Source organism: Abrus precatorius, unplaced genomic scaffold, assembly GCF_003935025.1.
Source record: "Abrus precatorius isolate BTA unplaced genomic scaffold, Abrus_2018 Scaffold2, whole genome shotgun sequence".
NCBI lineage: Eukaryota > Viridiplantae > Streptophyta > Magnoliopsida > Fabales > Fabaceae > Abrus > Abrus precatorius.
Genome location: NW_020874362.1, coordinates 29,928,878 through 29,953,061, shown reverse-complemented (window position 1 = coordinate 29,953,061; position 24,184 = coordinate 29,928,878). Strand labels below are relative to the sequence as shown.

The 24,184-nt window shown below is 29.0% G+C and overlaps 2 protein-coding genes across 3 annotated transcripts; one reads left to right on the top strand and one right to left on the bottom strand.

Annotated features, from left to right (window-relative positions):
* Positions 1–1,973: 1,973 nt before the first annotated feature.
* LOC113858537 lies at positions 1,974–5,485 on the top strand. 2 transcript variants are annotated; one of them, XM_027491230.1, is made up of 3 exons: positions 1,974–2,644; positions 3,294–3,446; positions 3,585–5,480. In XM_027491230.1, the coding sequence occupies exons 2-3, from the start codon at positions 3,302–3,304 to the stop codon at positions 5,048–5,050; spliced, it is 1,611 nt and encodes a 536-aa protein (XP_027347031.1). In that variant the 5' UTR covers positions 1,974–2,644; positions 3,294–3,301; the 3' UTR covers positions 5,051–5,480. The 2 variants fall into 2 exon arrangements, with proteins under 2 accessions (XP_027347031.1, XP_027347030.1); XM_027491229.1 differs by having other exon boundaries at positions 1,974–3,446; positions 3,585–5,485.
* Positions 5,486–15,663: 10,178 nt separating this feature from the next.
* LOC113859794 (2-alkenal reductase (NADP(+)-dependent)-like) lies at positions 15,664–17,633 on the bottom strand. The gene is made up of 5 exons (XM_027492480.1): positions 17,403–17,633; positions 16,982–17,159; positions 16,687–16,853; positions 16,496–16,578; positions 15,664–16,042 (listed from the first exon to the last, which is right to left on the bottom strand). The coding sequence occupies exons 1-5, from the start codon at positions 17,631–17,633 to the stop codon at positions 15,664–15,666; spliced, it is 1,038 nt and encodes a 345-aa protein (XP_027348281.1).
* Positions 17,634–24,184: the final 6,551 nt, after the last annotated feature.

Sequence of the window (24,184 nt, the reverse complement as noted above, 5' to 3'; positions counted from 1 at the left end):
AAAATTTATTGCTATCTTCATAAAAAAATGGGAAATTGTTCAATGATCAATTTTGAATTGTGGAGTGTGGACCCTGTTAATGGGTCTTAAACTTGTTAAAAATCTTCAAATTGAGAGTGTGCCGGTAGAATTTGATTCTAAAATAGTAATTCATTTGTGAATTTCAATATTTATATGAGGTATAAATTGTTTCCATTTATTAGGGAGATTACAATTCTAATCCAATATATTAAAATTTTTAGTCTCTATTACATTTTCAGAAAAGTTAATCACTATATAAGTTTTTTAGTCAATTGGGCTTTCAAGACCGAAATTAATTTTAGATTTCTTAGAGAAGATAATAAGAGAATATGTTTTCTCAAAATGATTAATTAGTTATTTTTTTATTTTATTTTCTTAACTTTTTGCTCAGTTGAATATAAAAATAATTAATAAATGATTTTAAGATTAATACATTGTTAAACACATTTTAAAAATTATTATAAGATAAATTTAAGATTAATACCAGTGAAATGATGGTTAACTATTTGTTTAGAGTAAGAAAAAAATATTAAGTTATTTTCCCTACCAAACTTTCATGGTAAGAAACAAACTATGCCCTTTTCGAGGAGTTTCTAGTCTTTGGACTGAAAATAACTAAAATTGATTAAAAAATAGGACTGACAAGGAAAATATTCTAAGTCCACAAGACTGAAAATTTTTTTAAGGAGTTTTTGAGGATTTTCAAGTTCCTAACACTTAAAAATGTTCGAAAAACAGGACAAATAAAGAAAATATTCTAAGTCTACAAGACTGAGTGAGACTCTAAACTTTCCTCAGAATTACTTGAAAATAAAAAATTGACAAAAAAATTATTCTAAGTCCACAAAACTAAAAGAACTCTTATATTTCTTCCAAAAATAGTCAAAAAAAAGAAATTAAGGAAAAAATTATTTTAAGTCCATAAAACTAATGAAGCTCACAGATTTTCCTCAGAAATTGTTCGAAAAATAGGAATTTAAGGAAAAATATTCTAAGATCACAAGAGACATGATACAGTTCAAAAAGTGATATCAAAAGAGTAACAAGACTCAAAGTAGTTATCAATAGTTGCCATCAGTGGAAGGTTCAAGACACGAAGAAAGATTGTGGGCGATAACAGTTATGGAAGAAACTCCAACCGGACAGCACGATCATAAGCAATCATGGATAATGGATAGCAGCGGTTAAAGGCAAGCACGTATGGAAAACAGTTGCTCAGAAGTGCCTGCGAACAGAGAAGATCAAGGATAGTTCATTTGTCTATAAATATTACAAAGTTTTACATCACTGAGAACGACTTTTTGTACCTAGACATTGCACTTAAACTCTCTACACGCTGAAATTTTGCACTTAGCCAAACATTAGCTATCAGGAGACACAATTGTTGATTGTTCATTGTTGCTAAGAGTCATACATTATTTTCTTGCACATTCACTTTTCTGTTCTTTATTTTTGGTTCATTCTACATTAATTTCTTACAATTTTAGCCTTATTTAGTACGTTGGTATAAATTTTTACGTTTTAATTTAACTCTTACATTGTTATTATTCACTATTCCTTTTTAATATCTTTTTACAACGTTAATTTGAACATTACATTTAAACAACTCACTTAAAAGAATCTAAGAAGACCTAGTACCTTGCTGTTAAATTTATTTATTTATAATTGATATTTTTCACCGTAAACACCATCCTTGTGTCTACTCGAAGTCTCAAAGTGGTGGGGGTCAAGTGATGAGTAACTAGTAGAGGCTGAGTGGTGAGAGACTTGGAGTCAGCAAAGCATATGCATTATGACTAGGATTTAAATTCTGTAGTCTAGAAAAAAAAATAAATTTGGGCCGTTGGATTTGCAAGCCCAGATCGGGTTTGCATTTCGGTATTTTGAGGCCCAATCCAAAAGCACTACAACCCGACTTATATGCTGAACCATGTCGAATTGAGAACCACGAACCGTACCTCGCTTTTCATCGCTTTCTTCGTTCGATCTTCTCCCTTTAGATCCTCAATTTCTTCTTAATTATTGATCGTAATTCATCAATCGAGTCCCTGTTTCGTTCAATTCCGGTTTTCTTCTTTCGTTTGACCCCAAAATCATTCCCTTTTCTTTATCGTTATCGTGGTCTAGGGTTAGGGTTTCAATTCGCCCCTTTCAAGCCCATACAATCGTCGTATTTCCTTGTGTATTCCCCAAAACTCTTGGTTTTGGTTCTTATTCACTTGATATTTCGTTCCAATTTGACATAATACTTGGACTCGTTTACGAGTCTAGGGTTTCGGAGCGGTCGACATTTTAGGGCTTTTCGATCTTTAAATTTCCGAAGGTTTTTTCTGTTAATTACTTTAGGGGTTTGGTTCCCTCCTTGACTTAGTATCGTTTTCAATTTCGTAATTTCTGGGTTGACTTAAGAATCTAGGGTTAGGGTTTGAAATACACTCTATTATTATTCTAATTCGTGAAATTCAATTGGGGATACGCTCTTTGGCGTCGACGAACTACCTTTGTTGTGTAATTCTGTGTCCATTTCTCTCTTATTCGACTTTGATTATCGTTTGACCTTAATTTGTTCTGCCAAGCGCTGTGTTGCGGGCTATCTGAAGTTTGAATTTGAAAAATTTTACAAAGGTGAGAATGATTTTTGTCATCTCTGCTTTATTATCGTTTGTGTTTAAATAATATTCGAGAGTTGTCATTATGTTTGTGGTCATGGGTCTAATTTTATATCTATGCACAAGATACTTTGCCCTGCTGCTAATTTGATATGATATCAAAGCTAGCCCTTCTTCAGGCTAATCGTAATATTGTATAGGAGGAATTTCTTCACATTTGAGATAGAATCAGTAGTTTTTAAAGAAGCATAACACTGATGTTAAATACCATGAATGTGATGGGTGGGTGGTTTTGATCAACATAGAATTAGAGTATAGTACTTCAACATTTATTGTGGTTATCCACTGTAAACTAAAGGAAGAGGTACATGTTATCAAGCTTGGTACATGTTGCTAGAGGTTCCGAAGCAACTGTGCTTTCTCTAGCAGCTGGTTACAACAATGAAAATCCTAACTCTTTTTATATTGATATACTAGAGAGTCACTGTTCCTTTCAAAATTTAAACATTGCTTTTTTCTTTTATGTTTAAAATATCTGTGGAATGTTAATGTTTTATTTTTCACAAAATTTACCCCAGGAGCTCACAGTTATCTTCATCAAATGCCTTTATTTATGTGGTCATATGTTCTGTTTCATTATTAACTCTTATTTATTGTATTACAGAATCAGAATGGGATATAAGAGATGTCTTGAGGCCAATGAATTTGATGATCTTTCTTTGAACAAGGCAAAGCGTTTTGAATGCAGCAGTGAACTGGTTTCATTTGCTGATATTGTTACACCCAACAATGCCTTTTTAAAGACTGTTATTTCAGGTAAACGTCTGTTTTTATAAAATATTTTAATTTGTTTTACTTTTTATTAGACCTAGTTAGTTTAGGTTGCCATTGGCCTTGTTGCATTTTTTGTCTGATAATTTGTGTATGATTAACAATATTCTTCATTTTGCATAGGGGATGATGAAGATGGCTTTTACAATGTTCAATGGTATGATCCACCTGAAACAGACACTGGCAAGGAATCTCCATATGCTGGTGACAAGAATGTTCAAACCAGTGGCCTCTTCAGCAGCTGTTCTAGTGAGGATGACACCAGTTCTGGTGCAACATCATTATCCTCTGCTTCCTCGGATTGTTTGGAATTTGATATTCCACAGAGAGCATTTGTTCCTTTGGATGATGACTATGTGGACTATGATTGCTCACCTAGAAAACCAGTTCCCATTGGGCCAAATCATCAAGCCACTATTCCTGTTTGGAGAGGAAAAGTGAATAAGATGTCAGGGTTAGGCATATATAATCATGATAGTCCCTCCTCTGGTTTGGTATCAGTTCAAACTGTTGATGAAGATGAAGAGAGACTCATGGGAACTTCAGTGCTCGCAATGGATGAGTCTTACTTTTATTCTTCTGCTAATAACAAGAGTTGGCAAGACAGGACAGAGTGTAAGTGCCTGGATCAGGGCTCGATCAGATGTGTTAGGCTGCATGTTAAAGAAGCACGTGGAAATTTGAGGGAGATTCTTGGGAAGGAAAATTTTGTGAACTTGGGCTTTAGGAACATGGGAGAGGATGTTGCACAGGAATGGACTGAAGAAGAAGAGGACATGTTTCATGAGGTTGTCTACAGCAATCCTGCATCATTGGGTAGAAACTTCTGGAAATACTTGTCTGTTGCATTTCCTTCTCGAAGCAACAAGGAAATTGTCAGCTACTACTTTAATGTCTTTATGCTGCGGAGAAGAGCTGCTCAGAACAGGTCTAGATTTTTGGATATTGATAGTGATGATGATGAATGTCATACAAGAAATGGGATTTTTGGTTATGAAAATTCAGAAGATGATTCTGCCATTGAATCTCTTGGTGATCAAGATGTCCATGTAGAAAATCAAGATAATTATTCTGATGAAGATGATGGTGATGATAACAGTGATGATGAAGCTGCTGGCAATGTTCTTGGTTTAACTGGAATAAATATGGGAAACACCACTGAGGTGGAGGGAGGGCTTGGTCAAAGATCATCAAAATGCAAGGTGAACTCACAGAGTGAAACTTGGAGTAATCCTGTTCAACATTTCAATGGGACTTCAGGGATTCTGAAGGATGATATTGGGGTCCAGGATGACTCCTGTATGTCCTTTGAGTGTAATACCAATATGGATGTGTCTTGCCATGGTTTAGTAGATGCTAGCTCTGCTCTGCAAGCTAGGGGATTTAAATACGATCAGAGTCCACGCGTGCATTTGTCCGGCAATGAGATGGAGCATGTTTATTTGATGGAGCCCTGTGATGCTAAAGACTGGTATCCTGGTGGGTACTCAACAAGTTCGAGCACCGATATTGACTTCTTACCTACATCCAATTTGATCGAAGAGTTTTTCGGTCATGGTACTTCAGATAAAAAGAACAGAAGTGATTGAGGTATGAACTTCTGTAATTTTTATGGTACCAGCCAGACAGTTACTTGAGGATTCCAATCCAGGTTTTAGAATATTGAAGTTACGGACGTGTTATTTCAGTACCAGGAGGAGCTGCTTAATGGTGGTGCAGGTTAGGTGTAAAACACAACCACCAAGCTTGGAACGAAAAGCCTTCTATTCTTTATTTCTTTTTGTTTTATTATTTTCTTCTATGTCAGAGAGGAGAGGGTGAGGATTGTAAGTACATTTTGTGTCAATTTGTAAATACATGTGTGGACCTCAGTCTCCCGTCACCGTTTTTCTTTTACTACCCCACAATTTGTATGATAATGTGAAAAGTGGGTTTGAATTGAATATTATCTCATATTCTCCTATATTTTTATTGTATACTGATATTTTGATGCCAATAAATGAATTATGAAATATTTTGTTAATTTGAGTTATGAGCCTAATCTTTTTTATGTATTAGTAAATTTTTATGTACCGAACTTGTATTATTAAAAGATAAATTAAATAAAAAATTAAACTTCTAGTATATGATTATTTTTAAATAAATTTACGAGAGTTTGAATTGAAAAAGATAAGACTATTTTTTTAAGCTATTGAACGTGGTTTAAAAACTAAAAAACAAACATACTTAAATCACAAATCATTCAAATACTTAAGAAATTTAGTCTTAAAAAGGATAATAATGAGGTGTTTGATTTACTTTTTTGAAGAACATGATTAAATTTAATAAATCTAATTCTTCTTAATTTTTTTTTAATTTTATTAATTATAAAGAAAAAAGGACGATTATATCTTTGGTAGTTAATATTTAAATATTCAATTTATATTAGTTAGATATTTTAGAAAAAAGAAGTTTTAACCTATAGTAAATTCTCTAAAACTCTGCAACAAGAAGGAGCATAGGTCTAAGGCTCTATGAAACCAGTAATGAATTTGCCATAACTATCTCAAATGAGTCTTTTATAGCTAGTATTTCTAACAGTTTGAGAGGCAACTCCATCAATACTTAGCTTGAGTTGCAAGTTCATGGGAGGAGGGGGGATTGCCATTTAGTTAAGCTCTTATCCCCCAACCAATCAATTCTCACCTTTTGGTTAGACTTGTTACATAAAATGAGATAATCAAAGTTATATTTTATTTTCAGAAATAGAAACTTATTATTAACAGGGGAGTTTGAACAATCTCCTTATTCCTGTTATTTAATAAATTTCAAACAATAAATTCCAATGAAGATACAAAGGAAAGTTAGATTTGGACAAATTAAATTCTAGTCAGCTAGTCAATCTTTTACTAAAAAAATAATGACCAGCTTTCAAGGAGTATCGGTTGGTTCTAAATCTTCCTGAAAAACTAGCAGTTCTTGAAGATATGAATTATAGTTTCAACAACTTCTTTTACATCTAGAACAAATAGAAGAATTAATTATTCCACAATTACACCTTTCATCATTTGTAATGAGTCTTCCATAGGCTAATTTTCATAAGAAAACATTGATTTTAGGGAGACTTGCTCAGCTCTAAACAAAGTTAAAGAGATTGTGATGCAGAAACTCATGCTAGTTAAGGAGGGATATGAATTTGTATAGAACGACTAACTTAATTCTAGCAAAATAGGTCTTGCTCCACTTGGTGGAATAAGGGATCAATTTGAGCAATTGAGACACATAGATTTAGGAAACAGGGTCTTAATTCTAGCCTAGTTCTATCATCTATTGTGAGAGAACATAGCCACTGGCTCATTTAATTCAATCTCAAGAATAGGTTGTAGGGCAGAGTAAGGCTTTGTTGGGTATGAACTTAATTGTCCTCCCAAAATCTAATGGTCAACCTATCACTTAGGATCCAACCAAGCCCATTAGAGAAAAACTGCTAAATAGATAACATGCTTCTCCACAGATGAGAATAGTTCTGAAAACTACTAGAATTAGGGTTCTTTTCAAGGGAGAATTTGTATTTACTATAAATGACCTATGCCTACAAGTCATTGGGAGAGGTGATAAACCTCCAACATAATTTTATAATATAGGCTTGATTTACTAGGTGGATTTCCCTATAGCACAGACTCTTTCCTCATCCTTAGAGTTACAAATTTTTTCCTAATGAATTAAATGACACTGCCTATCACCCAGAGACCCATAAATAAACTTTTTGCATATATTATCAATTTTATTACATATAAATTTAGAGATAAGTATAGATTGCATAAAATAGAAAGGAATATTCAAAATACAAGATTGAACAAAAGTGATCCTTCCAGCCATAGTTAAAAGAGTTCATTTTTTAGGAAGAAAGCTTTTTCCTAATTTTGTCAACTAAAAAGGTATAATCTTGCTTAATGGAATTGAGGTAGCTAATAGGTATACCCAAATTTACTAAATTAGGATAAATGTCTAATTCCTAATATAAGGCTAATGTCTTGGGATAACACAAAATCACAATTTTTAGAAAACAAAACTAAAGATTTATCTTTATTTGTAGACAAACTAGAGACAAAACAAAACTCATTAAGGATAGAACTAATCACCTCAGCGTTATGCCTATTCACTTTAGCAATTAAGATTATATCATCAACAAAAAATAGGTAGAAAATTTTAGGCTCCTCATTATTAAAAGAGAAGAGGATTTGATCCCTATTGGTAATTTTATCATGGATTTAATAAGTTAGTCGTTCTATACAAAGAACAAAAATATAAGGGGAGATGAGATCACCTTGCCAAATAACCTTATTACGACTAGAATTTTCAATTTTGCTACTATTCCAAATAAGGGACATGGAAGGAGATGAAACACATTGATAAATGAGCTCAGTTAATTCAGGTTTAAGACTAATTTTTTGGATGGTATCCTTAATGATGACAATCATAATCTATGTTGTCGAATTAAACGATCTTAAATTGGATTTTATATAATAAAAGCAAAGTTTTTAGGGCACAAATAAAAATTGAAACAAGAAGAAAATTAACAAATGTGAAAATAAAATAGAGATAGAAAATGGCATCACAGTCACAAGATTGATAAGTCAAGGAATAATCGTCACAAGAGTCTTGACCTCCTGATAAGATCAAAGAAAATTGATTCACTCAAGAACCTAGAGTTACACGCTCTCACAAGAGTGTTCAATCTCAAATTGTATTCAAAACTAATTAAGAGTGTTTATACAAGAGCATATATATGTCTAACACTCATAAACTAACACAAACGCAACTCTAATGGGCTTCTTGTGGCAACAAGCCCAAATCTTAAATAAACTAAATAAAGTAACAAGAGTTTTATCCTAAATAAAAACTTAAAATAAGTAATGACTAATATTAAAATAAATAAACTAAACATAGTAACTAAATCTTAATAGAACACATTAAAGTATAAGTTCTTTAAGCATATGTAATTAACTATTTTGGTCTCTTCTAATTCCAAATTGACCTCTCTTTCAAATAGGACAACATTTATTTTCTCTAAGTCTCCCTATATCCTCTTTGTCGTTGCCCTTGTCACTGATTCTTGAAACTCTTCCAATGTCTTTAAGTCTTTGTCTTCAATGAGTCTTCTTTGATTCTCATTACTTAATAAAGCTCCATTTGAACTTATCACAGGTCTCTTCTAAGTTTAGCTTAATCATCAAATATCCATTTTTCTTTTTAGTTTATTGAAAGAATGAACAAATTCTTAGAGGATTAAAGTGTTATTTATACCATATCTACCTAGGATGAAGTTAGTTTGATCAGTAGAAATTAACCAGGATAAGAATCCTCTAATTTTGTTAGCTAAAATCTTTGTAATAATTTTATAGTTGACATTACATAAGGAGATAGACCTAAAGTTTTTAAGATGACTAGGGTTTTCAGTTTTAGGGATAAGGGCAGCAAAAGTAGAATTAACCTTAGCAACCTTAGATAGGTTATTGAATATATTAGACACAAAATCATAGATGAATAAAGCTAAAAAATTCCATTAATTTTTAACAAATAAGGCATATACACCATAGAAACTAGGGGATTTAAGGTTCCCTATATTGAATAAAGAGGTTTTTATTTTTTCCATAGTACACTCATAATCCTTAAAGGGGGAGGGTGGGGGAGGGGGGAAGAGGACAATGTTAAAAAGAAGGCTATTGGGGCAGGAATTAGAATAGATGTTCTTGAAATAATTCACTGTCAGGATTTAGAGTTTCTATGGATCAAATTCCCAATTGTTCAAATCATCTTAAAGGCTTTAATAAGGTTTCCTTGCCTACGGATTAAAACAACTTTATGAAAAAAAAAATGTTATTCCTATCACTCAACTTAAGTCAATTGGATTTATAATCATGGAACCAAAACATTTTTTCCTGATCAATAGTCTTTTGATACTTTATCCACAAGGTCTTCATAAGTTTACTCAGAAAGGGATTATCACCTAAGGCTAGTTTGCAAGAGATATCCCTAATTTTATTCAGTAACTGCCTCTTCCTTTTAAAAATATTCCCAAAGGTATTTATGTTATGTTCTTTTGGAAACATGTTATATTTTCAATTCAAGATTTATAAGTTATTTAAGAGTTTTTAACTTGGTTAGAAAAGTCATTATGATAGATCTATAGAGCTAGAAATTTAAAAGGCTTGCTATAGGACTCAAAACTATCCTTTTCTCTAACTTTTAGCTAGAGGCCATCATGGTTAGATTTTAAGAGAGGAATGTAGATTAAAGAGCTATTCTAGAACAACATTCTCTAAGAGTACAACTACTTTATCAATTCTTTTCCTATTATCTCCTTTGTACCAAGAGTACAACTACTTTGTCAATTCTTAATAACTACGTCAACCTTGCTAGAGCTGATTCTAAGTTTAAAAAGAGCAATAAAATTTAATTTATATATTCTAATTAAATCGTTAACAGGTTTATAAAAAGTCTTGTTGCTAGCACTCCTACAGTTCTAAAAGAGGCAAGTCATAAGCTTGTTTGGTGTGTAAAAATCGATCACTGGGTAAGTGTATCCATTGTTAGAGTAATATTGTGAAAAATAGAGTACCAAGTGTCGTATCTACAGAGACTGTTTTTAAGAATTACTTCCTTAATTACCCAATTGTTAATGAATATGAGAGAGAAATTGTGTTGATAAAATTACTGAAAGAAGAAAATAATAAATTAAAAGAAACAGATTTCTTATGATAATAAAATATAGAAAAGTATGACTAAGTGTATTCAAGAGAAATAAGCGAGTATTTAGATTGTAAATCCTCCTAAGTATCCAAATAACTAAAATTTTCCTTCAATTACTTAGTTCTAATCCCTTATCGTTGCAAAAAATTCTCAATTAAACTAATATCTTTTTCAAGGATAATGATTCCTAACCCTCGGTTGATCAATCAGAATCTCTTCCTTAATTAATACTCCTATGTTGCATTAAGTTTATTATGAATTTCATAATTAGGGTTATTTCTAATACAGAAAACTTACGTCTTTCTATCTTTAGAAATACATTCAAGTCCCTTTAATTGAGCAATGTTAATTTTATGTAGGAATTTTACTCAAATTCAAACAAGAAAACAAGATAGAAGACAATTGATACTATTCAATTAAATCCAAGAGAAGAAAACATGAAATAGTATTAAGAAGAATTCCAGAAGGTTTGGTCACATAGAATTCATTACGTCTAGATACTCAAAGGAAAATTAGAACATAAACATGTAGAAACTACAATTACAAAAGAGAGAAATTAAAGAGTTTGATTCCATTCTCCAGTCGTTACTGACTTCTTCTTTCTCCAGCCTTTACTAGGTTTCTGTGCCAAGTTTTCTTTTATATAAGTGGTCCCATAGCTTATCTTGTCGCAGAAGTTTAATTCTGACGTAAGTTAAAAGTACACGCCCTATGTACACGGCTATGTACTTTGGCAGTGTACATTTCTGGTCTCTAAAAATTACTCTTCACAGCTTTTCTGGGAAGTACAGGCTCATGTACACGGCTATGTACTTTGACCGTGTATATCTCTGGTTTGGATGATGTACTTCAATTGATGCGATTAGCTAGATACACACCCATATACACGGGCGTGTTGTGTACATCTCTGGTTCTGATTTTGTGCTTGATTGATTCAACTAGTGAGTTACATGCTCAGATACATGGGTAAGGATACACGGCCATGTACTTGCCCGTGTATATCTTTGGTTCCGATTTTTGCTTCAATTCTCACTATCCTTTAAAGCTTTCACTTCTTGATCCTTTCTTTCCTGAAATATGAACAAAATGGACTTAATAATAAATTTTCTCAATGAATAACTCAAAAATCTCAATTATCATTCATGAATTACATTATAAGACCAAGTGTGGAATGAATTTATCATTATTGGTTGTGTAAACACCAAAATTTTGATTTAAAATTTTTTATTTAAAAAAAAATCTGAATTCTAATATTACAAAAGAAGAATGGAATCAAAAGGTTTTAAAGAAAAAAATAAAAATTTGTCTTAATAAAATAGGAAAATTTCAGAATTAATTTTTAAAAAGGAAAATAGAACATGACAAATAATTAAACTCTTGAACCAATGCTACTTTATACATAAAAAGGGAAAAATTCAGAATTTTTGGCCTTTTGTGAAAACCCTAGCAATAAAAGAAAAAAGAATCATGGATCAAAGGAGGCTAAATTTTTTTTTGAGAGGAGACATTCTTAAACTTGGAGAGAAAAAGAGAAAATATAGAGAAAGGAAGGTTAGTGAGAAGGAAGAAGAACAAGAGGCAAGCAAAAATTTTCAAGAACATCAAGTAAGCTTCATCATACATTTTATACATTTTTCTTCTTCATACATATTTATATTTTGAATAAACATTTCCTATATCAAATCAATCCCAAATGACAAAAAAAAAAAAAAAAGTTTCAAACCACCACTTCAAACATTCATGTCTCACCACCTCTCCACCCATTCCTCCATCTATCATCATCCACAAACACAAAACTCACCATAAAAAACTCTTTCCCTACCTTGTCTCATTCCTCTTCCTTTTGCTCTCAATAACCTTCACCACTCAAAACTATGGCCTCCATTAACCTCATCTCCACCCTTTCATAACTTTTTTATTTTTCTTGGAGAAAAGCACACCCCTAACCCTAAAGTCCTTCTCTCTCAAATATGAAAATTTAAAATTTGGGACCATTTTATCCTTTTTTTTTATTTTTTATTATTTTTTTGTCTGAATTTTTTTATTTATTTTATTTTTATCATTATTTAGTTCAACATATAATTTATTGTTTTAGTTTTATTTATTTATCCATCATCATTATTATTTGTTATTATGATAATTATTAATTTATTTAATGAATGAATTCTTATTATTTATTTTTATTTTTTTATGTTAACCTTGTTTAAATTATTTTATTTTATTTTATTTATTTAAAATCTCTTGATACCGTTTACTTTACAATATCATATTTGAGTTGGTTTTTTTTTTTTATCTCATTTTAACATTAACAATAAATTATTTTCTTTTTTATATTTCATTATTTATATCTTACTTTTTAGGATTGTTATATTTTATTTTATTTATTGTATATTTGTATCATATTAATGCGATTTAATTTTATATTTATGATTACTTTATCTTATATTGTGAATACTAAATTACTTTTTTTTTGTATAATTAATTAATAAATAATAATATAATTGTATCAATTTATAATACTAACGTATAGCTTCTCTATCGTCATGTATTATAAATTGATAAAGTCTATGTGTACCTACGTTACCAAGACTTTATGCAATATTAATTTATCATATATTGTCATTAATTAATTAGTTAACCACTTTAATAATAATGCAAGATGTATTTCTCTTCTAAATACTAACTTACAAATCAATCAACTAATTTAAATCTAAATTATTTTATTAAGAAGCAATTTATAATGCTAATGTGTAGCGACTCTACCTTTATGCATTATAAATTGTCAAAATCTATGTGTACCAACGTTACCTTAGGTTTTACATAATATAAATCTATCAAATAAATTTTTTAATATTTTTATTAAATGAGTATCTTCTTTATTCAATTCAAATAAAATTATTTTTTATTAAAATAGAATTAATTTCATATTTTAAATTTTCTTAAGTCATATTTCAAATTTTGTTAAATTAAATTACTATAATTTCTTCATTTTATAAATTTCTATAATATCGATGTGTAATTTACATTGCTTTCGATAGTCTAATAAATTATAAGAGGTTTATGTATATCTTACGCTATCTTAAATTTCTTTCAATATTAATCATAATTAAAATTAAAATTCAAATACTCCATTTACGAATAAAATATTTCTTAACGATTTGCAATATAGTTGTGTGATTTTCCTTTACTTTCTGTATTGTTTCTCGTAGGGTACATGTATAACCGCGTTATCTTGTATCTTAAACATTATAATTTTATGAAAATAATTTTAATCTCAAAATAAATTTTCTTTACTAAACTTAATTTTAATTAACCAACCTCATAATTTTTTAGATAGAACTACGTGGCTTTGAGTTCCCCATTGCACCCGGGGATACGTAGGAGTGGAAACCGAACCCGTCAAGTCAAAATAATTTTTAAAATAACCCAAATAATATTTCAATAAATAATATTTCTTCTTTTAAAATAAAATAATTAATGTTTAGGGATTAAATAAATATTTTTCAAAATTAGAATGAATTTGCACAATTAATTTTAGGTAACCGCTTTTAAACGGACGTTGTAGGGTGCTAATACCTTCCCTACACGTAAATGACTCCCGAACTCATTTTTGGTTTCAAAGATCGTATTATATTTAAGCTTTTTCCAAGTTTTTTTTTTTCTTAAAATAAACTTTGGTGGCGACTCCTCTGATATTTTGAACAATGTTTATTTTTCGCTGTACCGTTGCGATCGTCCGATTGCGACAGGTTTGAATTTTTTTGCATCTTTAAGACGTTGAGACAACTTTCTATGACTAACCATTGTTAAAGGCACATCTAGAGGTCTATCAGTAGGATTTTATTTTAGAAACTCTTGATCCTTCCACATTATATAAGAATTAAGGTATGTAAGGTCCTGTACAGAGTGTCTTATCTTAGAATTTTTTTGAATTATATTTTAAAAATATTTTATTAGCAGAAGAGTATCCCTACTTTCCTTCTTATTACTATGCTCCTGATCCTTATTTACTAAATTATTATTGGATAGTGATTCTAATTGTTGGAATCAAGTTAAGTGTGAATAAAGTCCCACATGGGATAAGATATGGGCAAGTTAAGATGTTTCATTACCTTAAGATTTTGGATATTACCTTAAGATGTTAGATTGCATTACATTATCCTACACTTGGAGACTCTCCTTAAAATCTCAAGATAATGGGTGCATGTGTTCATCTCCTTATAAACCCCTCAACTTGTTCATGTCCCATCTCCTTGCACAAAATTTTAAATGATATTTTAACTAACATTTAGAGGTCAAATTATTCTTTTTCTTGCACAAAATTACTCTTCTAATCAACCATAAATCTCCTATAGATTTAGATGATATTATTTCATTATTCTAATGTCTAACATATAATCTAGAACGAGTTTAAATTTATATATAAATACCTTTTCTCTTTATCTAAATAAGAAAAAAATAACTTAAAAAAATATTATGAATATTAATTTTTAAATAATAATATTTTTAAACATTTATCTTAAATAAAAAATAATTTTACAAAATTAATCATTTTTATGTCATTTAACTTTTTTGTATTAAATATTTATTTACTCTATACAGTTAATTTAGTCTTTTTTTATTGTAAGTAAAATTCATGAGATAATTATATTTAAACAAAATATAATTAGTATAATCTATAAATTCTTTTTAATTAATCTACATATTCAATAGTAATTTTATTTATATTTTCTTTAATTCTTTTTAAATTTAGTCTTATCTGTCGAATTTTAGGAGCTTCAAGAACTCTATTCTTCTTTTAAGAAAAGACAAAAGAGGTTGTTAGGATTTGTCACCCTAACCATCCTGTAAAGGTCGTGAGACTACAGCGTTTATGAGAAAGTGTAATATAATATATTTAATATGAAGAGCTTATCTAATAGAGGAAAAAATTTTGAATTATGATTAGAAAAAATATTTTTATCATGGAGAAGAAAGATACAATCCCTTTCTAAGTATAAAAAGCTATGCTGAGATGATGCTAGAATCAAACCGAAGTCTTCAGTAATTTTAGGTACAAATTTAACCTCCTGCTTCCTTGGCGTTTAATTTTATTGATTTGCTTTTCCCCAACCAGCAAATGCATGGCTGGGAGTAGAAAAGTAGTAAGGAAGTTACCACAGTTTGCTAGGGAAGTTGTTTGATTTGATAACTCCTCTACTTCCAACTTTGGTTGCTTTCTCTTTCAATATCATTTTTGGGGGGTGAAGCCATTATTCTTTAAAAATGGAGGGTTAAAACACATTAAGTTTCTCAAATTATTTAGCACACTTCAACTTTCATAGAAATCATAAAATCTCCCCAATACATTTCCTTTCTTTATATTTTAACTGACACAACATAGAAAGTGCATTCTACACACCACTACTTATTGTACATACTTGAGAACACAAGCAACAAAGGATGCATTAACATGTGATTGATCGAATGATCATTGGTGACAAACTGTAACTACTTGTTTTCCAAAGTTGCGACCGCTGAAAAGTCCAACCAAAGCAGCAGGTCCATTCTCAAGTCCTTCAACAATGTCTTCAACATAGACAACTTTCTTTTCTCTTATGTAAGGCAGCAGAGTCTCTAAGATCTTGGGATAGAGGTGATGGTGATCTCGATGTGTAAATCCTTTAATACTTAGTCTCTTGAATCCAATTTGCAGTAAATTCTTAAGGGCTTCAAGTTGATGAAGGTTGTACTGTGAAATCATTCCACAAATAGCTATACGACCATAGACCTTCATATTTAGGAGGACTGCATCAAGCATTTTACCCCCAACTTGCTCAAAGTAGAAGTCAATGCCTTCAGGAAAGTACCTAATAAAAGAATACAACCAACAATTAGTGCTTCTTAAGGCTTTATTATATATACTTGGTCTCGTACTATTTGTCTTTTAAAATAATGTACAATTATTAATTATACAAGTTAGTGATGAAATGAATTTCTTTGATTAATTATTTTTTATTAAAAGAGTTAAAATGTAGTTGTGAATCTATTTAAATATTAAAGGATTTGTTTAAATTATCTCGTGAATTAAATAATATCATTTTGAGCAGACTAATTGAGATTTTATCTATTAAAAGTTAAATAAAAATTTGATACAGTTTCTAATACAATGTCTTACTTTTACTAGTCCACCAAGGATGAAATTAATTATCCAATGAGGTAACTTAGATAAATCCAACAAATATTTTAAAACAAACTGAAATAAGCAAAGAGATATGGAATATGAGAGGGAAAGAGGAGATGTGGATCATATGTGCAGTTACCTTTTAAGGGCTGCATTCAAGTCAAGCTCTTCCTTGTAATTAAAAGCATCATCAAACCCAAGCTTGTTTTTTAGAAGATCAACCTGGATAAACAACAAAATGGAGTTGGGTGCATTCTGCAGAAGAGGTTGCTACTAACTACTAAAGAATGATCACAATTCCATGGAAAAAGTGATGTTTAGAAATGTCACCTTTTCTTGACTACCTGCACTTCCAACAACATAACAACCTAGCAATTTGGCAAATTGTCCAGCCAACTGACCAACAGCTCCAGATGCTGCTGAGATGAAGACACATTCTCCTTTCTTTACAGCACCAACTTCGAAGATACCAGAATATGCAGTAATACCAGGCATGCCTATTCAAATAAATTGAAAAAAAAAAGAAACATTACAAACTAACTAAATTAGTAATATATTTATATTTGTTAGCATACATTCAAAATGAGCACGACAATGATAATAAATGTTTTGAGAGCTCAATTACCAAGTATTCCAGTGTAGTAGGAAAGAGGGACTTCAGTGTGATGGATTTTGAAGAGCTTTTCTGGATCTTGAATGACACTATATTCTTCCCAACCAGTTGTTCCCCAAACCAAGTCACCAGCTCTGAAGTTAGGATTCCCCGAGTCCAGAACTTTGGCCACACCAAATCCATTTATGGGCTGCAAGGTAAAAACCAATAGAACATGAAAGCAAAATTCAATTTAAGCCTGTGTGCAACACCATCAAACTCAAATTAGAAAAAAGAAGAGAAAAAAAATGAACATAAAAATAAAGGCAAAAGTTAATCAATGTCTAAGTACCAGTTAAGAAACATCTATAATGCTACCCCTCTCAACATCCATATCCTTTTTCTTCTTTATAACCAAAATGAAGAAGATATTCCAATTTATAATAACACTTACAGATCCAGGAACGTAATAGTGATAGCCAGACATACGATATTCCGCTTTCCTCATTAGAAATTGCATGACAGGATCACAAGAAAGGTACAGATTCTTCACCAAAACCCCATTTGATCCTTGAGGAACCTGAAGCTTAATGGTGTTTGTACTTATATATAGGTCAGATTCTTTCGGGTAGTCACTAACATAGTCCCTTAATATCACCTGCTTGTTGTGCCCTTCCTCTCCCATCATAAATTACACTTCTCAATCTCTATGAAACTTCTTCAAGGTTTATGTCTCTGTCTTAAACCAATCGTTCTTTCTATTTATAGTTTCTCCATGCAACCCCATCAAATAAAAAAATATTAAAAGTATAAATTCAATCATGTACGACACTTTTTTAATTTAATTTTTACATAACAAAATATATAATATAGTTCTAACTTAAATAAATATTTATATATTAGTCTTTGTCATTTATAAATGTATACTGATATTAGATAAAAGGGATAAAAAGTAAAAAATCACCCGTTTAAAAACAAAAACTTAAATTTTTATTGGTAGAAACTAATTTGTAAATAAGTGTTAAGTGTAAAAATTAAATATGTAATTTAACAAAAAAAAAGTGTTGAACTTGTTTAGAAAAAATAAAAATGAAATATCATATGAAAAAATTACAAAATCTTAAGAGACTTAAAAATTTATATTTTAAATAAATTTATATTCAGTGTAATTATATCCTAAAATAATAAATTTTCTTTTTTACAGAAAAAAATATTTCAAGAAATCTATAAGAATTGATATACAATAACAGATAAAAAAATAAAATAAAAAAATGTTAACTTTAATATTTAAAATTGAGTTTAAGCAACTAATTGTAACAAAATTTTATTAAAAATATTTATTATATTTTTATAATTTCAATACAATAAATGTATTCTTTTCAATAAAAAGTTTTTATTTTTAAGTGATTAAACTCAATTTTAAGGACTGAGATTAAAATAATTATATTAAATAGAGTAAAATTTTATATTAGTTAAAATAAAATGTGTTATATAAATAAAATTAAATTATACTACATATATTTTTTTAACCAACTTTAGTATTTTATGTTCTTTTAAAAATTATAATTAATTAGAATATACATTTGACATAAATTAATCTTTATAATAAATTTTTTTTTTTTACTTTTAATCTCTTTCATTTAACATGATCAACATATTTGTAAATAATACTGACTAATTTAAAAAAACTAAATTGTAATTTTTTTATGTGTAAAGACCAAGTTAAAAAAGTATATCAAGTAAAAAAAAAATTTATAATTTAATTAATAAAAATAAGTACGTAATAAGATAACGGTTGATTATAAAACGAGACAATTTTTTATTTAAACAATGTAATATGACTTTGTTATTTTAAATAAAAGAATATAACTTTTGTATTTTGAAAAATTCCATCACACCGAAAATAAAAATGTTAAATAAATTCCAACAGTATTTTTACAAGTGTTGTGTACATTTCTAACTTGGACTTTCAACTCTGGATCGAGTTTGACGAGTACAGAAGAACAGAGGAAGAGTGGTAAGCGTAAGCGGTGACAAAATGTTTGGCTCTGCGTAATTTTCTTGTATTTTATAGCCATCAGATTGAGTCAGATATTCAAAATGTTAATAATAAGTAGCCAGCTTTTTTTACTTTACCAACCAATGTTCATGTTCATGTTTCTCTTTTGCATTTTGAATATACCCTCCAATTAGGAGTTTACATTGTTTCACTTTTACGAATTCAGATTTTCAACGTTATTTAGAAACACATAATATAAAATTTAAATTAAAAGGAGTTTTTCCTTTAATTTTTATTTAACTTTTTTTATTATTTATCAAGGCTTAATCAAGTCTGTGACACCATCAGCATTTTGCATCTTTAATATTCATTGATTATAATATTATTTATATTAAATGATATGAAAAATAAATCCTTGTATAACATATAGATATTCTTATTTTAACTATTAGTTTTTTATGGTTATTTATTTATTATTCTAAATTATAGATATTCTTCGTACGAGTGTTTAACATTTTGTCTAAATATTAATTGCAATTGCATGTCTAAGACTCAAAATTAAGAGTAATTAATAAACTAAAACAGGAAATATATATACATATTTAGTGATTCTAATGTTTTTACATAGGTATCATTCTTTAGATTTTAGTTTATTTTTTATAAGAATTATTATTTTACTCTTTCAAATAATTAATTTTTTCTTAATTTTATTGTAAATAATAATAATAATAATAAACTTAATTAAATATATTAAATTATAAAAAAATAAAAAAGTAAAAAATAGGTGAATTTTGAATCAAAATTTAAATTTTGATTCAAATTTTGAATCTGATATAAGCTAATTCCATATTCAAAATCTATAACATAAAAAATAACATAAAGTCATATCTTTCTTTTTTATGTCAAATAATATATTTTTAAGTTATATTCTCTATATAAATAGTCTTACTATTTCTAATAAAGATAATTGACACTTAATCTATCATTATCTCTACACATCATAATTTTAAACCTTCCATTCTAAACTCTTATTTTTATATTTTTATTATATTCTCCATCACAAAGTTATATTTTTATTAAAGTTATAGATGTTGTGTTTAGTTATTATTGTTTTTATCTTTATGATTATATGTAACTAAATACTTTTTTATCATAAGGTTGATGTGACTTCTTGTGATGTATCTCTTTTCTTACATCAATTTAATTTTATGATATTGATGTTATTTATCAATTATAATTGTGGATGTTATTATTATTCTTAAATTGACTACTCAAAAATAAATCTTAATTAATCAATTGATAGGTAACATATTATTAATAAGTTAATAAAATTAAGGTAATTTAAGTTAGAAGTTAAAAGAATTAATTTAATATCTAAACTTCTAATTGATTAATCGAGTTTAACAAATTTGATGTGTTTATCCTGATGCTTTCTATTATCATTAAGGTAATATATACACACATATATTTTTTGTGGTGTTAGAGCATGATGAAGAAATAGGAATATATTTGTATGGATTATTTGATAACCAATTTCATAAATCTGAAAAAATGTATAGTAATTTCATTTTCAGGATATTTAAAATATCTTTAGAAAATCTTAATTGGAAGTAAAATAGTTCTTTATTTATAATGAATAAAGTTGTAATAGTAAGTTTTGATGGTGATGTACAGTAAGTCTAATTTGACAATGCTTTGTTCAAAAGAAATAATAGAACATAAAGGTTGGTGGCTATGGTAAATATTTTTATATGTAAAAAAAAAGAAGTCCACAATAACCAAATCTATAAAATAAGTTGAAGAGAATCCTACAAAGATATTGCTACCAAATCAAGTGATAGTAATGAACCAAAGTTATTATAAATATGTCTCGCCTTCTTCGTTCTTTCTTTAGAATCTCTCTTAGATCTAACTCACCTCAACCTCTTCCAACACAAAACAAAATCAAAACTTGCTCAATGAGCAAGATGCTTAAGAAATAACTCCAAAGCATAATCCTTTTGATGAAGAGGTACGCTTTGAGGAAATAAACAAAAAAATGGATGACTAGAAAATTTCATAAATTTCGCAGGATACATTATATATTCCTGAAAAAAAAATTAAATAGAAAAATAGTTTTGACTACATAATCAAAATTGTAGAAAATAATATTCCTCTAAGACAAGATATAGGGAAGAATTTCATCTATAATCGGAACATTCGATAAATGAACATATTAGAAAATATAAATATTTGCATATAGGATATGTACAAGTAGCAATTAAACCTTTAATAGACATGAGCATAAATGTCGCAGTCTTAATGTATCTTAGAGAAATTAGACACAATACGTTTGAAGATTCGTAGAAACTAGTCTAGAGAAAGGATCAGTCTAGTTTAACTATTACCCAAAAAAAATTGTGATTTTAATGGATAGAAATATCCTAGACTCATTATTTATAAATATCTACCTTCATGGCCTTGATATGAAAGAAAAATTTATCTAACATCCCTAATCTATAGAATCCAGTATAAAGTTATGAGTACTTGCATTTCTAGGACTCTCCTCGAATCACAAAAAGGAGAAGCAATCTTTTTTTATCACATATATGACAAGGAAAAATGTTTCTCTGCCAAAAATTTTAAAATGGGATGAGGTCACTCTCCTTTAAAAGTGAGTTATGGATAAGGCCATGGCTTCCGTTCCTAAACCTGTCCCTTAAATATAAGAAATTAAACAAGATAATTTTGGCAATGTTGAAAAAACTATTAACAAGAGAAACTCTTTTTCTTCCAAAATAGAAATCTTAAGACAATTTGAAAATGCCTAAATAGGAAGATCATTCCCAATACATTCTCAATCTTTCCTACCTACGATGCCAAGATCAACATCTCATATTCAATTTCATATAAACTTCCAAAGTCTAGATACAACTTCTAATATTCCTAGAACAACATATCAAAATAATAATGAGGAAGATCAACAACCAATCTCTAACTTATTCTTCTCTTAATGATTCTTATGATGTTATCGCATAAATTCATTAATGATAACAAATTCCTCAGAAAAAACTTTTGTTCTAAGGAAGGAAACTTTAGAGAGTATTTTTTTAAAAATTACAAAAGAAATAATAGAAAAAAAATATTCAAATCAAATTTTATAAATTTGTAGAGAAGGTAGAAAATAATATCTCATTTTTTGATTGGTTTCACGAATATACTATAAAAAATAATATAGATTATCCATCACAAATTAACATTATAGGTGAACCATCTATTAATGTCATTACATTTTGACAAATTAGGGATGGTGAAATAGTCTACTCTAAACTTTTTTCCTCAATCCAATACCAATTACTAAAAGTAAAATATGATATAATAACCTTGTTAAGGCTACACCTTTCCAAACAAAAAATTTAGATTAAACAATATTTCATAAAGATATTAAAGGCCTTATAGAACAGACAAATTATACTAATAAATATTTTCAAATTTTAGGAGAAAAAGTTAATAAAAAAATTATTTTTATAAAACCCAAAGAAGATGAGGTATCATATCACAAAATTAGTTGGAAAAACCTCTTTTGAAATCATTCAAAATTAGTACAAAAGACAAACAAAAAATCTTATCAATTAGAAAGCAATCTCAAAATGTAAAAGAAATGAAAGATAATAATAATAATGAATTATTAGTTAAATTAGTAATTTATTTAAAACTGTCCTAGACAGTCCTTAACTCTTAGAAGAATCATTTAGACCAAAAACTAGGCACACATAAAATATAATAAATGTAATTAACAAAGATACAGTTCAACATTCAAATCAAGTGTCTAAGAATGATTTAGTGTCAAACATAGAAATTAACCCAATAATTACCATAGGTGAGAATTGGAGAACCTCATCCAAATTATATTACAAAAAGGCAACTACTCCCGATCTAGCGAAGAATAAACATACTAGAAGCTTAAAGAAGCTGAGTTGATCATTCCTACACACACTCTAACCTCTTATTCATAAGCATACTCATGCTACTAGCATGCACGGACATGCATGAAGCTGAATTGGAGAAGATGAGTTCTGCTTTATAAGCATAGGCATGCATATGGTTTAGCATGACCGTGCTACTCCCCCAGAGGATTGTTGCGCCCAATGATTCACAACATGACTCCCAAATGGACAGTTTACCCAGACTTATTAGGGAGTCTCTCTCCTTTCTATTTTTTTTTTAATTAGTCTCTTTGCATGAATTTAATTCTTCAAAATATTGAGGACAATGTTTTTCTTGAAGTATGAGGGAGTTCCTAATAATATGATTATTATTGCATGCTCTTAAGAAAATGTTTGTGCCCTTTTTCATGATAATTTGAAACTTTTTCTCTCAAGGAACCTAATTTTTCCAGATAAAAGAGCATGTTGAGTGATTATTATTGAATAATTAGCTAAGTTTTTTACTTTTCTGCTTTACATTAGACTTTAACCTACAAATATGAGTTTTGAGCTTTAAAGAAAATTTTTATCCTAATTTAAATAAGTGTACCCCTTTTCTCATTGTTTCTGTGTGATTATCTCCTTAAGATTTGTGCTCTAGAATTAACTTGTAACCGACTTGAGTATACTCTTTTTGATTGTATGATTTAATATGATTGATGCATAATAAGATTTTTATTCTTAGCTTTTAGCGTAATTGAGATACAACTAGTTGCTCACTTTGAGTATTATTGATTTTTCTTAGTCTCTTGTATTGAAATTATAAAATATTTTGTTGACTTGAAGTTTATGAATAGAGTAATTGAGTTATTGAATTATTTGATAATTTTTCCTCTACATCTCATATATACAAAAAGAAAGAAAATATGTGCAAATAAAAAAATGAGAAAAATGAAAAATAGCAAAAAAGAAAAGAAAATGGGTTATAAATAAATGAGGAATCAGAAGTAAAAAAATTGACGAAATGTTAAATATAAAAATTACTCCAAAAGCTTCATTTATAAACTTAAGAGATTTTTTTGTAATGTTTATGATTTATTATCCCTTTGCATAGCTCTTCCATTATTTATCTTATCTTTCAGTTATTATAACCCTTTAACTACATTATAACTTGAAAAAGACCTTATGATTTTACTTTCATTCAATTTATTTAGTGAAAAATTGATTTATGATCAAGTCTATGGTAGTACACTCTTCTTTGGAGGAACTAAGTAATATCTCCTTTTGTTCTTATACACTTAGAGAGAGAGAGAGAGAGAGGTAAAGTACCAT